Below are 16,418 nucleotides of genomic sequence, written 5' to 3' on the forward strand. Positions count from 1 at the left end.
TAAGTCCCCCCTTGTGGTTCTGGGATTTTTGCTCACCGTTCTTGTGATCATTTTGACCCCACGGGGTGAGATGTTGCGTGGAGCCCCAGATCGAGGGAGCTTATCAGTGGTCTTGTATGTCTTCCATTTTCTAATGATTGCTCCCACAGTTGATTTCTTCACACCAAGCTGCTTACCTATTGCAGATTCAGTCTTCCCAGCCTGGTGCAGGTCTACAATTTTGTTTCTGGTGTCCTTTGACAGCTCTTTGATCTTGGCCATAGTGGAGTTTGGAGTGTGACTGTTTGAGGTTGTGGACAGGTGTCTTTTATACTGATAACAAGTTCAAACAGGTGCCATTAATACAGTTAACAAGTGGAGGACAGAGGAGGCTCTTAAATAAGAAGTTACAGGTCTGTGAGAGCCAGAAATCTTGTTTGTTTGTAGGTGATCAAATACTTTGTTTCCACCATAATTTGCAAATAAATTCTTTAAAAATCAGACAATGTGATTTTCTGGATTCTTTTTCTCATTTTGTCTCTCATAGTTGAGGTATACCTAGGATGAAAATTACAGGCCTCTCTCATCTTTTTAAGTGGGAGAACTTGCACAATTGATGGCTGACTAAATACTTTTTTGCCCCACTGTATGTGTGATATTTTTACTTTGTGAAGAAGAAAAAACATGGATATTAGGAATAAAAGTAAAACAAGTCCAGAAACTGTCTGCACAGAAAATATGATTTACCGTATACAACAATATTTCCATAACAGTCCTTCCTCTAAAGGAGGACAGTTATTAATCTTTTAAAAAACGTATTTTGTCTCTTTCAGTAACTCCACTTTGGCATAACATAAAATGAAACCCTGTGGGACTGACACACTGAACACATGTAACTACTTTATATTTCTGGTGTTTCTACGCAACTTTAAAGACTCAATAAGGTCAGACCTCAAATAATTGCTGGGTTTTAAGCTTCTTTTTTTTTACATTTCCTTCTGCACAATATAACTCGGCATGTTACATTGGGTGAGTCAAAACAAGTGTGAGAAGGAATGCTGCTGTATGCCCGGGGCGATGGGCAGGGCAGGAGATGAAATGCTGTAGAAAGTATAAGTCTCACAGATCTGAGCCAGAAGTACGGTATACTTACATTTATTTTCTTAAAGAGCCCAACTGACCATATCCGTCATCTGATACGAGCCACAGTTTTACAAGAAACTAAAAGGTAACGTTTTCTGTGCTAGAATCCAAAACCCAAACAACTCATGGCAGCTGGGAATAATTAACGGAGTTTAACACTGTCAAACGGCATCGTTGACTATATTTTCTAGGACCATAGAGACATTGACTAAAGGCACCATTGACACAATAGGACAAAATGTTCCAAAGTTTGGTTTAACTACATCCTGTTAGTAAAATTACATTTACGGGACTCACCTGGAACACACAGCTTCATAGGCGACATGTTTTCGAGAGGAGCAGATCCTCCAGTCGATTGGCTATGACGAAGAGCTTGAGTCGATTCTGATTGGTCTGTGTCACGCTGAGCGGAAGCAGGACGGCTCAGTCGGCCATTTTTGTTGAGGCAAACATGAGCACATGTCAACGCAAGAGATGCAGCAAAGCAGAACCATCCACACATTAAATATATTACATAAGGACTGTTACCTACTTCTACGGTAACAGTTTACAACATTATTAATACTAATAATGTTATATACATTCATAATACATAGTTTGAATTACATCAAGTACTGTCTTTAATGACAATTGTGAAAGCAATAGCAATATTCTAATTGGATTGGTTTTGTTTATTAATATGGGGCATGCACTGAAGTGTGATTAGGAATTAAACTATTTATTTTAGGGGGGGAAGCATGGCAAAGAACAGTTACAGAATCGATAAGTCTCTGAATTTAGCATAGTACCCTAAAAATAAAAACCTGAAAAGATTTGCATGTAAGTAGGTAGTCTTCCTTTAAAACAAAACCTATTGAGTAATCTTTTTTGAGGGACTTAACCCAACCAACTCTTTAACTATATTATGCATAAACATAGGGGACATTTATGCAAGAAAATTATGTTGGACACAGATTAAACATAATATAATGGTTCACAACATTTATTTATTTTCTCACAATGCCACAGCAAACATATATCAGCAGTGCAGATCATATCAAACTGCCCTTTTAACAACAGCCAGTGTTTCTTTATAGGTTATACTGCTCCATCCGAGCTTCACCTACACGGATCAGAAATAGGAATGATTACAACAGGGTGACTGCAGGGTTAGTCTATGTTTGCTCATATTTGCTGGTCCCGAAATTTGCTTTTTGGTCAATAGTTAAACCATATTATAGCTGAAATCCACTATGTAATACTGACATGTGTGTTTCAGTATTTCACACAGTAAAGACTAATTTAGTGTGCCAAAGCTGGGCGTCATCAAAATAAAGTGCACATCGTGTGTCTGTAATGACGGTAACAGTAATTGACTTGGTAATAAATTAATAACAGAAAAACACATGATTGATCTGTACTCTAGCTCATCAAGAAAGGGGGTCTATTTCTTGGCTTTGCCCTGAGCAGCCACAGCTTCCATGGCCTTCTTGACAGTCTCCTCATCCCCCAGGAACTGCATGGGTCCTAAAGGCTTCAGGTTCTTGTCCAGCTCGTACACAATGGGGATACCTGTTGGCAGGTTCAGCTCCATGATGGCCTCCTCGGACATACCTTGTACAAAAGTAACAGATATTCAGAGTTTAGGGTTTATTTGCATTGAAATGCTTTTAAAAATCTCATCAGACTTAGACATAACAGTTTTATTTCAAGTAGTTTATCAGGTTCACATGAGCTGAGGTCAGCAAAGTATTCTATTGAATTACCTTGACACAGAGATGACGGTTTATATATACAGTCTATGGTATAAACGTATGGCACTGGGAAGTGGCTTAAAAGTATCTGCTCTGTCTCTTACCCTCAAGGTGCTTGACGATGCCTCGGAGACTGTTGCCATGGGCAGCAATCAGCACCCTCTTTCCTTCTTTGATCTGAGGAACGATCTCTTCGTTCCAGAAAGGCAGAGCCCTGGCGATGGTGTCCTTGAGACTCTCACAGCTGGGAAGCTGGTCCTCTGTCAGGTCGGAGTAACGGCGGTCCTACAACAGAAGAAGAACGTTGTCAATTGTGTTGCCTTACACTGACGTGATAAAGATATCTGCATGTAAGACAGAACATGTTTTCCAGTGCTCCCACCTTGCTTATGGACTGATAGAAGTCATGCCCCTCATCCATGCATGGAGGAGGAATATCAAAGGAGCGCCTCCAGATCTTGACCTGCGCCTCTCCGTGTATGGCTGCTGTTTCAGCCTTGTTCAGACCTGTCAGGCCACCGTAGTGGCGCTCATTCAGGCGCCAGGTCCGGTGGACGGGCAGCCACATCTGATCGATGCTGTCCAGAACAAACCACAGGGTGCGGATGGCCCTCTTAAGGACAGAGGTGTAGCAGATATCAAATTCATAGCCGGCGTCTGAAGTGATCAGAGACAAGACGTGAAAAGAGAGAGGTTTCATTCAAGTGTAAGAGCAGGGCAGCAGACACATAAAATGTGTCTTTTAACAAAAAGGAAACATCAGCATTGTTTATTGCTTCTCTCGCAACATGTTTTGCTTTTGCTTAGTCAGGGGCAGGGCTACACCAGGGGACACTGGCAGGCTGGGGGCACTGCAGGACGGGCCTGCAGAGGATCTTTGGGTCACAAGAAATGGAATACATTAAATAAAACACTGTGAAGCTCAGTGTATGGCAACATTTCACTCAGCCAACAGCAGTAATCTATACTGATAACTAGGCTCCTTTTTGCAGTCTGGCCCCATGTTTCTTAGTGACAGATCTGAAGCAATAATCATGATGTCATCAGATGACCGCACAATCATTATAATCAGTATACATTATTTATCCCTGGGGAAAATTAGATAAAATAACAATAAAAATGAAGTGAATCTGCTGGCTTGCTCACTTTTTCCTAATCCAAATGATGTGTACGTGCTGTAGCTACATTTGAAAATGTAACTACATTCCAGTTAAATCTTTTTGGATATTTCTTAATAGATGGATGGCATGGCACCATGACTTCCCCATTTACTTACTTTATAAATTCACCACACAATTGATATTATGCAATTCCTAAAATATATTGCAAGTGTCTGGACACGAAGAACATAAAGACTCAGAAAGTGAGTGCCAGAATCAATGTATGATCAAGCCATTTTGCAATTGCAGCGTATACATTCTCCAGTTTGTTATAACTTCATGCAGCTTAATAAACACAGATGATTGGTCACTGCTGGCTCGTCCTTTGTCGCAGTGGGCCCTTCTACCTGTTGTCTCCCTATTCAGCAGAGTTGCATAAGAAGCCCTGTCTTAATCCAATGACCGAGAGAAAAAGCCCGATTAGGCCGTGTGTCATTGATCATCTGGTACCTTTCAGGGCCTGCCCTCCTCTCTTTGCCTCGTGTTCTCCGGTGTCACTCAGGTCCGCGTCGAACCAGCCGCAGAATCGGTTCTCCTGGTTCCAGCAGCTCTCTCCATGGCGGATCAGCACCAGCTTGTAGGCAGCCATCCTCACACCGATGCCCTCTGCGCTGTATTTCCGGGAAAAGTGACTCTGGTTAAAATGGGTCAGCAACGCCGGCAGATGTGTCCTGATTTCGCTGCAGCACACAAGACGGGGACAAAGAAGCGAGCGCAGTATTTTTGTGGTTCTGTTGGCACTTTGTGTAAGGAGTTGGCTGATCTGTCCGAACTTGACAGATCTCACGACACGAGCTCTCTTCCTGTCGGTTTCCACCAATCAGAGGACGAGCTGTGTCTGCCGGAGGAGGAGGAGGATGCGAACAGAGGCACGTCCACACGTCCACACGCCCAGCACTGCATCCTGGAGGCCTGGAAAACTGCCTTTTGTGGTAGTATCAGATATTTTATAGTAGGCTAATAATAAAGTACAGTGTAAAAGTAGTTTGTTTGAAGTAACTGCCTTGTATTCAAAATCTAACCACCGACATAGGATTTGTGTAGATCAAGAAATTAAAGTAGCCTACCAATTATGCAAAATTGCCCAATTTAAAAAATAATAACAGTGGATGATAATTAGTGATGTGACATTGGTTTTTCACTTTAATGTTACTGTTGCCAATTTGTAGTGGGTGAAGCAATGTTTCATTACTTTATAGCCTACAGCATATACTGTAGGTTAAACAATAATTATACATATTCATTTATTAGTTGACTTATATTTATAGCCCCAAACATTGACAAACACAAACAAACAGCTTTGAAAAGTATGTGTTTGAATGTGGTGTCGTTTAACGGTATAAGGCAGAGACATCAAAGAGTATTTATTCTTAATTTGCAGTTTGCTCACAAGGATTTATGAGGACATCATGAACTTGTGAGATGGACTTCCCCAACTATGACAAACACTGACTGATTTACACATTTTCTTTCCAAAGCAAGTCATGTGGTTTAAACATCCTTCAACAACCCTTACTTCAAATCAGAATCAAAGTGCCAACTGAGTATGACACTGCATTTAAAGATCTTTTGATATTAACATTGGTGACATTGGACATTTCAATTGGGGCAATTTAAGTTTGCCAACTAAATGTACATTTGTCATGTGTTTCTCATTGGAAAGCTGCTCTTGAACATAGTATTTAATTGTCCAGGGACACACACATAATATAATTAAACACTTAATGAGATGAATGAGTTTCTTCAAAGAAAGAACGTTTTAAATGACATAAGGCCAACATAGTTTGTCAATATTTATCGGTTTAAAAATGGCTAACAAAACAGTTATTCTTCAACACTGTAAAAGTCAGGGGTGATTCATTTGTCACTAAATGCTTTTTTATTTTTATTGAGGTAACTGATTGAATTAAGTGTGTTCTCACGTGCCTTCCGTGGGTTGAATGATTGTGACGAATCAGCGGAAGAGATTAGGTTGTTGACAGGACCTTTTAAACGCTGATTGGTTAAAAATCAAAATACTCAACAGGTCCCGCCTCTCCCCGGAAGCTGACAGTCACCTGACTTTTCTTTTTTCTCCGTGTTTCCTTGTTAGCCAGCTTCAGTATTAGCCAACAAAACAACGGCCACACTGACTTATTCCATTTCGTCATAGTTTCTCTTTCTTGTCCTTCTCCAGGAGTTAAAACTTCTCATTTACCTCCAACATTATGGACGAGACGAGTCCGCTCGTCTCTCCGCTCCGGGACTCGGGTGATTTCAGCTACTGTCCCACAGAGCCCACCAGCCCCCGGGGCGCGTTTGGAAGCACCCCGGGCTCGGTCGTCCGTATCCCGGCAGGCAGTCCGGGGCGCAGCCGGGAGAGACAGCCGCTCCTGGACCGGGGCAGCTCGCCGCGGGAGCCGCACAGGAACGAGTTCCCGGAGGATCCCGAGTTCAGAGACATCATCCGAAAGGCCGAGCGAGCCATTGAGGAGGGCATCTACCCGGAGAGGATCTACCAGGGCTCCAGTGGGAGCTACTTTGTCAAAGACTCACAGGGGGTAAGAGCAGAAGCTGCTAACTTGCATACACCGATCACCCACTGTTGCTGTCAGGCTAACGGGGATAGCTGTCTTATGACTGGTTTAAAGTGTGTGTGATGCAATGGCTGCAGGACTGTTTTGAAAAAAGTATTGGCCGCTTCTAGGAAAGGCAAAGGCCTCTTCCAACTAGCCTGGGATGACATGGCAAACAGGCTGTGCCAACTTTATATACACAGTCTATGATGCCAACACAAGAGGAATGAGATTTACTACCAAACGGCCAACTCCTATAACAAGGTTATTTATTACTAAAGGTATTATAACACTTAAAGTATTGAGTTACAACACGCAATGTCTAAACAAAAAGAACATTTTAAACGAGTTATCTAAAAAATGAGCAAACTAGCTGGATAAATTACTTGCTAAATGTATTCATTGTTGTCAAACTCATCTTGTAGCATGAACAGAGCTTAGGGTGTGCACACTCTCCAGGTCTCCACATCTGTTTGGAAACATCATCATCATCACATTTTAGTATTCCCTTACTCCCTAATCCTGTTGCTTTGCTCCCCATGAAAATACCTTATCATCAACGAAACTGTGGCTTTGCTGTTCAGATCCTTCTATGGCAGGTAGTCTTTAAGTGAAGGTCCACCAGCTGTCACTATGGTGTGTCAACAATAGCTCATAGATAAGATGCATGTCATCCATTATTTCCGTTGTCTCTCCTGATTTTTCTCGCTTTCCCCAGTCTTGCAGTTCTGGGTTAAAGGGCAAAGTCTTCAGTATCTAATCAAAAATAAGATGCTGATCCCAAATGTCTTGTTTGTTTTAGTTTCACAAACTGCTACACATTTCCAAAAACATCAGTGAATTAACTCATGGACAACTATAGAGCCTTTCTTTGTATGCTTTCTTTCTAAGTATTAAACATATTCTAATCTGCGTGTTGGAGCTTTTTGTCCAATGACCCACGTCCCTTGCCCCTCCCACCTCTTTGCTTTTCTTTCTTTAGTCACCAGTGTGCCAAGTAGTCATGTGCTTCCTCTCTGTGAGGATATAATTCTCTTCAATGAACAAGTTGTACATTTTTAAAGTGACACCACAACCCAAATCGGTTTGAATAAAGTTTCTAGCTTCTCTTTTGGTTTTGGCCAACTTCTATTCGTTTCAGCTACAGTAAATGTTTATATGGACAACGTTTCACTTTCTAAGAAGTGAAATTTGAAACCACTTCCTGATAATCAGCCTATTCACTGTCCCTCTTAGAGCTTTGTATGTTTCAGATGTGTTTTCAAGTTTGCAGAGGAGAGTTATGACAAGGAATTTAAATATTTAGTTGTTTATTCCTCGACCAAACCCATCCCTAAATGTTCCTTTTCTTAAATCCTTTTGGATACCGATCCTTTCATCTCTCCCTTTCCTGGTTTTCTGTCTCATTGTCCCCACTCTGCCTCCCTCCACAGAAAATCATTGGCGTGTTCAAACCTAAAAATGAAGAGCCCTATGGCCAGCTGAATCCAAAGTGGACCAAGTGGCTCCAGAAACTGTGTTGTCCCTGTTGTTTTGGCCGTGACTGTTTGGTCCTGAACCAGGGTTACCTCTCGGAGGCCGGGGCCAGCCTTGTTGACCAGAAACTGGAACTCAATATCGTTCCTAGGACCAAGGTATGGACACACACAGTGCTGCTTCTGCATCAGCAGAAAAACTAACCATTTGGAAAAGTACTGCCTCTCTTAATCACTCTTTTGCACTCTAGGTGGTTTACTTGGCTAGTGAAACATTCAACTACAGTGCCATAGACAGGGTGAAGTCTAGAGGAAAGAGGCTAGCCCTGGAGAAGGTGCCTAAAGTGGGCCAGCGTTTCCACAGAATTGGACTACCACCGAAGGTAATATGATAAAATCTTGTAGTACTTAAGGTGATTTTTTTAATGTGTATTTTTAATTCATCCAGTGATCTGGGACTTTCAATAAAAGAAAAACATTTATTTGAAGAACATTTGCTGTGTCTAAACTAAAGAGTCTTTCGCATACAGTTCTTGGTACATTTCCATCAACAATTTCTTGCACCGCAAATGTTTTTTCATCATTCTTGTATGCTCTACATCCAGGATTATTTTATACCTCTTTAATATTGTATTATTATAAAATTGTATTATCTCAACAATTCGTATCGATGCCAACTGCCATCAAAAAACGTAAGGGAGTACAATTGTTGTAGGTCTTAATCACTTCAATATGGTGCAGATGAACAACATTTAAGACGCAGTGTGGACCTTATTGTACCTGTCTGGTGGAAGCAAACATTATTTTCAACATGGTGGTCTAGGTGCTGTTTTTTGGCCAATGTATTTAATACACTACAAGTTTGCGAGATAAGTCAAATCACTTGCACATTACTTTACATTACTTATTAAAAGCGTAAATATGTTGCAGATTCAAGCAAGTCATCAGTGGAGAGTTATGATTTGTTGGCTTGCTCCACATTAAAGAAGATTTGTCAGCCTTTTTGTCATTCTTAACGTGCTTTTCCCTGCATGTCCTACACTGACAGAAACCGACTTTCCTATTTAAATATCCTTGCACCCATTCACACATGACACCAATGCAAAGAATGTTGCTGCACACTTCAGTATGTGTGAAATTAAAACGCTGATCTGTTGCTTTCCCACCAGGTCGGCTCCTTCCAGCTCTTCGTCGATGGATACAAGGATGCAGATTTCTGGCTGCGGAGGTTTGAAGCGGAGCCTCTGCCTGAAAACACCAACCGTCAGCTGCAGCTGCAGTTTGAGCGCCTCGTAGTCCTCGATTACATCATCAGAAACACAGGCATGTAGTCACTCTGCGCAGCGCTGTCAGGGCTCTTTCACCATAACAGGCAATGCACTCAGCAAAGTAAACATGTGTACTTTAATGGGTTAGTTATTAAGATGTTGTCATACAGAGTCAATTACAGTCTTTTCCATAGCTTTTAAAGTATATGATCATTTGGGTTGTTTAAATTTGAATTATTCATTTTTTTGCATTCTAGATAGGGGAAATGATAACTGGTTGCTGAAGTATGACTGTCCCATGGACACAGTTGGGAGTAAGGTAAGGACACACAGAAACAGCCATAGTCTTGACGTTCATTTTCTACAATGCTGTTGGCCGTAATGGCTGAATGTGTTTTTTTAAAATATTTGTCTCTGTAGGACACAGACTGGGTGGTAGTAAAGGATCCCATCATCAAGCTGGCAGCTATAGACAACGGCCTGGCCTTCCCCCTCAAACACCCGGACTCCTGGAGAGCCTGTAAGCATCTAATAGTGATTGTTTTTAACCAATCACTGCTCACCCACGGCAGGGTGATGCATTTGAAAAACCTATCTGTGTCAAGTGAAGGCATTATATTTGTTTGGCATTATTAATACTTACTTAGTGTTCCTTTTTTCATCATATTTTGATTGCAGTCAAAGTTTCTTTAAAGCTATTCCGCCTCTGTATCATTAACTCTCCAGCTCGTCCATGATCATTAAGAACCAGTGTAATTTCCATTCACCAGACCCTTTCTACTGGGCGTGGCTATCCCAAGCCAAAGTTCCTTTCTCCCAAGAAATCAGAGAACTGGTCCTGCCCAAGCTCTCTGACCCAAATTTCATCAAAGACCTGGAAGAGGATTTGTACGAACTTTTTAAGGTATGAAGGGACCCGTCAGCCTTTTTGCACAGAATGACATTCAAATAATCAGAGCGAATGCAGTGTAAAATTGTTGATTTGATTGTGGAAATTATAACAAGGGAAAATGCAACATGGAGAAGAGGATGAGACAGTTCTGGGGCTGTAAAACATCATCTCTAAAATGTTGATTGTCTACTGTGTCCTGCAGAAAGACCCTGGTTTCGACAGAGGACAGTTTCACAAACAAGTAGCTGTAATGAGGGGGCAGGTGAGTTCTCTTCTCTCCTCTGGACACACATGTGACTAAATGGTATTCCCTAGAGGAATCTCACCAGGCATAAATGTGCCTTGATGTTTTAGGGCTTCTTTCTACACAGTTTTGTTTCCTTCATTCCGTATAGTAAACAAGGTACACACCTGAGTTTTTCCAAAAAAGGGAAATGCCTCTTCATTAGGAAAGGATCAAAAGGCCCCATCTTGTGGCCCCACGCAAAGTTATATGATGAGGATCTCTTCGCTCCCTCCGCAAAATGAGTGAAAAAGTGAAAAACTGCGTGGTCGGGTGGGGCGGCCCTGCACGGCAGATATGGGAGAAAGTTGGTTATTTTTCGTCCATTATTTTTTGATATTTTTATTTTCTAATTTTTCTTTATGTGGCGTGGGCTATGTAAACCATTTGTCTAAATTCATCATGAGGTAAAACTAGCTTAACTAGTTTCTTTTACAGTTAAGCAACATCAAATTTGACTGCCATCATAGTCATTAGGAATAAAAAGAAAGCCATTTTTGACAAGTTCCCAAACACTTCAAAGTGTTCCTATGGGGACACGGATGTCCCCATAGGAATTTAAAGACCTGAATACATACACAGCTATGTTGAAATGTGGCATTAAAGAAACTCTTTCCTTCCCCTTCTTTATCCCAAGATCCTGAACCTGTGCCAAGCCCTGAAGGACGGTAAAACCCCCCTGCAGTTGGTCCAGATGCCCCCAGTAATCGTGGAAACAGCCAGAGCACCTCAAAGAGCCAACAGCGAGTCGTACACACAAAGTTTCCAGAGCAGAAGACCCTTCTTCACCTGGTGGTAAAAGTGAAGAGGAAGGAGGAGGAACAGCAGGAATACGGAGCGAGGGAAGGAGCGAAAAAACTGTCAGAGAAAAATAAGATCATGAAAATGAAAATGATTATCGACCTGCCCTCCTCTGATGAGTGAGTGGGTGGAGAGAGGAGGCCAAAAGAGGAAGACCATATCTGTCCTGTTTGCCTTGTGCCTTGCGTGGATGTCAATGAAGGGTAACGCCTAAATGATAAAGATTCTGTACATTTCTGCAAGGACATTCCTATTTTCAGTGCAGTGCAGACTTTTCTTTTGGACTCCTGAGTAAGTGCACGTAAAGTTTGCCCACACACGTGCACGCCAGTCAACAGCCTATCATGCTTTCTTTTTGGATGGAAGGTGTTTGCATTTCATGTTTGTTTTGTCTTCATATCTCCGCCTTTTTTAATATTCACCTGCATATTCCCTCCCACACAGTTAAAAGCCTGGGGCTGGCAAAAGCAGGGGTGAAGATATTTATAACAAATAAGAGAAGTGTTCATTTTGGTGACGTCTAAACGATTAAGGAACTGGGATTTCAGTTGTGTCATTACACAATGAACTATCATGGCCTCACAGTTTCTCATTGCACCTCTTAACTGTTCGGATTGGGATCTGCAAGTCATCTTGGGTGATAAGCAGAGGCCATTTTGGTGAAAGACACAAACTGTTTGTTTAAGCTGAGATAACTGTGACCTTCCTTCCTCCACTGATGCGTGAAATCATTTGTGAAAATGATACCGTCTGGAAGAGGGGGGTGTGGAGGGGGGTCGGTGATTCCCTGTCCACAAACTCCTTTATTCTCTCACGGATATTTTGATTTTGGTTAATTTTCTGGCTCCAAGAGTGGACCTCAACAACATAGGTTACTTACTGCTGTACAGAACTGACATGAAATGTATTGTGAAAATGCACTGTATAATTTGTATGTAATATTTAATGATAGATTATAATTAAACATATTCCGCTAATACAGATGACTTGTGTGTTTATGGATGAGAACAGTTTACAGTCTTGGTACTCAAATATGGAAAATACATCCAGACTTTATTGTATTCTGTTGATACATGATATGTTATTACACTGAAAATTATTACATTAGCTGGTCTTGGTATGATCCGACAATCATATGCTGATAGTTGTCCAACATGTTTGCATTAATCAACTTTTATACTTCAAGTTTTGTATCAACAACTCAGAAAAAAAAAGAATAACTAGGTTTCCATTACTGAATTTTGAGGGGAAAAAACAACAGGATTACCCCCAAGATGTTTAGCATTTGCAAAAAGAGGTGAATGGTAACACCTATTTGTAATGATGAACCTGAGAGGATTATCACTTGACCCAGTTCCCTTCAGCGCTTTGAATTGTTCTGCCGTCTTTCACCGTATTGTTTTGGTTTTATGGCACGCAACTTTTCTGTTTTGGTCCCGTTTAGTGTTTCTCATTACAATTTGACCTGTTTTTCTGAATTACCTCAAAATCCAAAGAGATGCTCTAAATTAAATGCTAGAGTAAGAGCTGTTATTATGGAAGCAAACATTTCCTGTTTAGTTTAATCCAAGTTACCCCTAATTACATGAATGCAACCTACGTACAATTGCCTGATGGTTCTCTCTTAGGCAGCCAGAATGCATTGGATGAATCATCTTGGATGCCATATCAGTTCACATGATCCTGGAGAAACCTTATGTATACAGTCTATGGGAGAATCACATTGTCCAGAGGATCAAAAGACCGTTGAACAACTGCAAAGTCCTAAGGTGCCAGCTTTTCTCAGAATTTTTTGATAATGTGTCACCAAAGTAATCCTGAAGGGGACATCAAAGTTAGTAAAAGGCTTCATGGGAACTCAATGACCGATAAAATATTTCAGATTATACCGCAGAGTTGTGGGCGAAAGAGCCACATCTGTAGAGCCATCATGAAGCTAATTTGGTGAACAAATAGTTTCACTGCACCATTTTGTTATAACCTCACCGCCCTGTAGACTCGCACCACCATTTTGACATTCTGTGGCACTTAATTTCTCCTCCGACAAATCTAATAACATCTCACTGAGGAATGTTGAAAGCGTGTGTGTGTGGGTGGAAAAGGAGAGTCTTGTGAGGTCATGCTGAGTGTTAGGAAATTGACAATTTACACGCTGCATTTCATGACATGGAAGGAGTGTGGAATCAAGTTAGACTGGGCCTTAAACACTATTAAGTTCAACTGATTGTTTATAAAAATGAAAGATAAATAATGGGATAGAGAACAGAGAGATTAAAGGAAGCTCTCTTCTACCTCTCACTTTTCACATCCTTTCTTTACTTTTTGCTGGCCTCATGCCATTTGACACAGTAGCTAACCTGAGATAAGCTGATGGTTTGAGCCACTTGTTTTCTCTTTTTCTCTCTGAACTGATACCTGCTTTATTCCTTGCTCGAACCTGGAGCCCCACCAAGACCTGGGCCAGCCCTTACTCTTCCCCTCAGTCCTCCCTTTCCTTCTCTTTTGCTTCTTCTCCCCTCTAAAATCAGCTTTATGGGATTAGTTTTGTATCATAAAGATAAAGCAACACTTTCTCAGAATAAAGCAAAACTATGAGTTCAAAAGAAAAAAAAACTGAGTCAAGCAAAATAAAATAAATTTCAAAAATAAAACTATAAGTTGCAAACAAATAATTTGTGTAGTCATGTAACTATAAGTATTTTTTCTTTGTTTTAACATAGGTTTTTGTTTGCAGTTCTTGTTTCTTCTTTCTCAATGATCAGACTTTTGCTCTCGCTGCAGCTTTCTCTTTTGCGCTCCCTCATTTTTTGTTTGAGATTCTGACACAAACCTCCCAGGTGGGCGGGACTTTCAGGGGTGCGTCTCCATTGGCTACTCAGTTTTTGAGTGACAGCCCAGTCGTCCAGCGCTTGTACAGTGCAGGCAGCTGCGGTGCGGTGGCTGCCTGAGCGTGGATAGAACACCCGCAGAAGAACCAGCATTTCAATTATTAAGCCACCGCACCGCAGCTGCCTGCACTGTACAAGCGCTGGACGACTGGGCNTGTGCCTTGGCTGTTTAAATTATTTTTGTTAACCTTTTACACTCGTGCCAAGCTAGCTTTCCACCTTTTTATTTTTTAAACAAATACATCTGACACTCCCTCTACACTTTTAACTTTATTGTTTTACTTATTCTTAATGCACCATGTGCCTTAAATATATTTATATTCAGTGTACAGGCTGGAGTCTGAGTAGCCAAATTCCCAAATTAAACACATGGTCATCACCATAACAGTGATTGTAGGCTATATGAAAATGGCGCCACTACTTGGTGGCCAATTGTTACACAGAGGTAAATGTATACTATGTATCACAAAGGCTATCTTTATTATGTGTTTTAAAAGTTCTGCCAACCTATTTGTCTTTAGGATAATAAAGTTAAGCTGTCACCAATGTAAGCCTAAACAGTGCTTTAGCTTTAGCTTACTTCTACTTATTTAAAGGGAATATAATAACAACTTTGCAAATAGAAATGCTAAATAGGCCAAGAAAACTAAGATGACATTATATTTTAATTACTTTGACTTCCCTTGCATCTCTCGATGTAATGTGCTGCAGTTTTTGTAGAAATTGAAAACAAAAATATCAGAAACCAAAAAAGTAATGTCTACGAGGTGAACGCTGACGTAATTAATGGATTACTTCTCTTGATTATTCTTTCCCTTTCCCAACCCGCTCGGTGTAGCATTGACTGTTGAAAGTGGGTCGGCTCAGCATTAGCTTGTGTGAAGGTTAAACCTAAATGCTGCGTTGATGACTGTCTTAATGTCTGTTTTTTTGCCTGTGGTAGGCTACATTGTGTCATTAGTAGAAGGGAAGGGAAGCACGTTCATTATCATCACGGTGTTTAAAATATTTACACAGGTTTTTCTTTTAAAGTAAAAGTTATTTTAACATAATGGTAGGCTACAGCTGTAAAAAAAAAAAGTAAAAGTTATTTTAACATAATGGTAGGCTACAGCTGTAAAAAAAAAAGAAGAAGAAAGAAACTGAAAACTAAAATAGCAAGGACTCTGTAAAAAAGTTAATTAAAGGAGATGTTAAAAGGAAATTACATAAAACATAAAAACTGAACATTTGCAAAACCATGTGAAGCTTCTTGTGGTTTACTTAGCCTAACAATTTAATACTTTTACTATTCTATAGCTATCCACTTGAATGTACGCCATATACCGTAAGCTACTATGCCGCGGAAAAATCTATCTTGTTTCCCTTTTATTGTCAGTATCTCCAAAAGTATAGATAAATCTCCAAAAGTATAGATAAATCTACCAATTTTAGCTTCTCAAATCCGACATTTTCAGTGTTGTTCTGTCCATATCGACGTTAGATTACATCTCTTTGGGTATCGACAGTAGAACAATGTCAAAGTAAAACAACTTGGGCTATGGAAAACTGTGAAAGGCATTGCTGGTTGTTTTATACATTGTATGTCCATTTAATGGCTAAACTTTAATCAAGAAAATGGCTGACCACCTAAATAAATTACTAATGAGATCAGACTTTATCAGGGGGAAAAAAGTAATATTTTGGTTGCAGCCATGGAAACGTGCTGGGTGAAGGCTTGAGCTGTACTTGTGTCTGTGATCTCATTACTTGGACCAATTTGGTCTCTCTCCTTCCCCTCCTCAGCCAACTCCCCCTTGATATTGTCCTCCTGTCCTTAAATAACCACATGGAAGCTGTCCATCTTTGCAACATGGCCCAGTATGCACTTCCTTTGAGGTGAATTAGGAAGTCTGGATGCTCGTACATCTTTACAGCTGGTTTGGCGAGGGTCGGAAGCTATGGGATTAGTTTTGTATCATAAAGATAAAGCAACACTTTCTCAGAATAAAGTAAAACTATGAGTTTAAAAGAAAAAAAAACTAAGTCAAGCAAAATAAAATAAATTTCAAGAATAATACTATAAGTTGCAAACAAATCATTTGTGTAATCATGTAAACTATAAGTATTTTTTCTTTGTTTTAACATAGGTTTTTGTTTGCAGTTCTTGTTTCTTCTTTCTCAATGATCAGACTTTTGCTCTCGCTGCAGCTTTCTCGTTTGCGCTCCCTCGTTTTTTGTTTGAGATTTTGACACAAACAT

At 40.4% G+C, this 16,418-nt stretch overlaps 3 protein-coding genes across 3 annotated transcripts in view; 1 reads left to right on the forward strand and 2 right to left on the reverse strand.

Moving 5' to 3' along the window:
* The window catches only part of exosc1 (exosome component 1), a 5,790-nt gene extending 4,288 nt beyond the window's left edge, over window positions 1–1,502 (reverse strand). Inside the window, exon 1 of the mRNA XM_010770968.1 lies at window positions 1,420–1,502. Within this exon, the coding sequence (XP_010769270.1) occupies window positions 1,420–1,447 (28 nt within the window). The 5' untranslated portion in view covers window positions 1,448–1,502. The remainder of the gene's footprint in view (window positions 1–1,419) is intronic.
* Window positions 1,503–2,076: 574 nt separating this feature from the next.
* On the reverse strand, window positions 2,077–4,848 carry pgam1b (phosphoglycerate mutase 1b). The gene is made up of 4 exons (XM_010770969.1): window positions 4,466–4,848; window positions 3,238–3,512; window positions 2,960–3,140; window positions 2,077–2,715 (listed from the first exon to the last, which is right to left on the reverse strand). Exons 1-4 carry the CDS (start codon window positions 4,602–4,604, stop codon window positions 2,546–2,548), a joined length of 765 nt encoding a protein of 254 aa, XP_010769271.1. The 5' UTR covers window positions 4,605–4,848; the 3' UTR covers window positions 2,077–2,545.
* A 392-nt stretch (window positions 4,849–5,240) lies between these two features.
* Window positions 5,241–12,268, forward strand: pi4k2a (phosphatidylinositol 4-kinase type 2 alpha). The gene is made up of 9 exons (XM_010770970.1): window positions 5,241–6,555; window positions 8,004–8,204; window positions 8,297–8,428; window positions 9,215–9,368; window positions 9,571–9,632; window positions 9,734–9,833; window positions 10,084–10,217; window positions 10,408–10,467; window positions 11,126–12,268. Exons 1-9 carry the CDS (start codon window positions 6,223–6,225, stop codon window positions 11,285–11,287), a joined length of 1,338 nt encoding a protein of 445 aa, XP_010769272.1. The 5' UTR covers window positions 5,241–6,222; the 3' UTR covers window positions 11,288–12,268.
* Window positions 12,269–16,418: the final 4,150 nt, after the last annotated feature.

Source organism: Notothenia coriiceps, unplaced genomic scaffold (genome assembly GCF_000735185.1).
Source record: "Notothenia coriiceps isolate Sejong01 unplaced genomic scaffold, NC01 NC01_scaffold00009467, whole genome shotgun sequence".
In the NCBI taxonomy this organism is placed as follows: domain Eukaryota; kingdom Metazoa; phylum Chordata; class Actinopteri; order Perciformes; family Nototheniidae; genus Notothenia; species Notothenia coriiceps.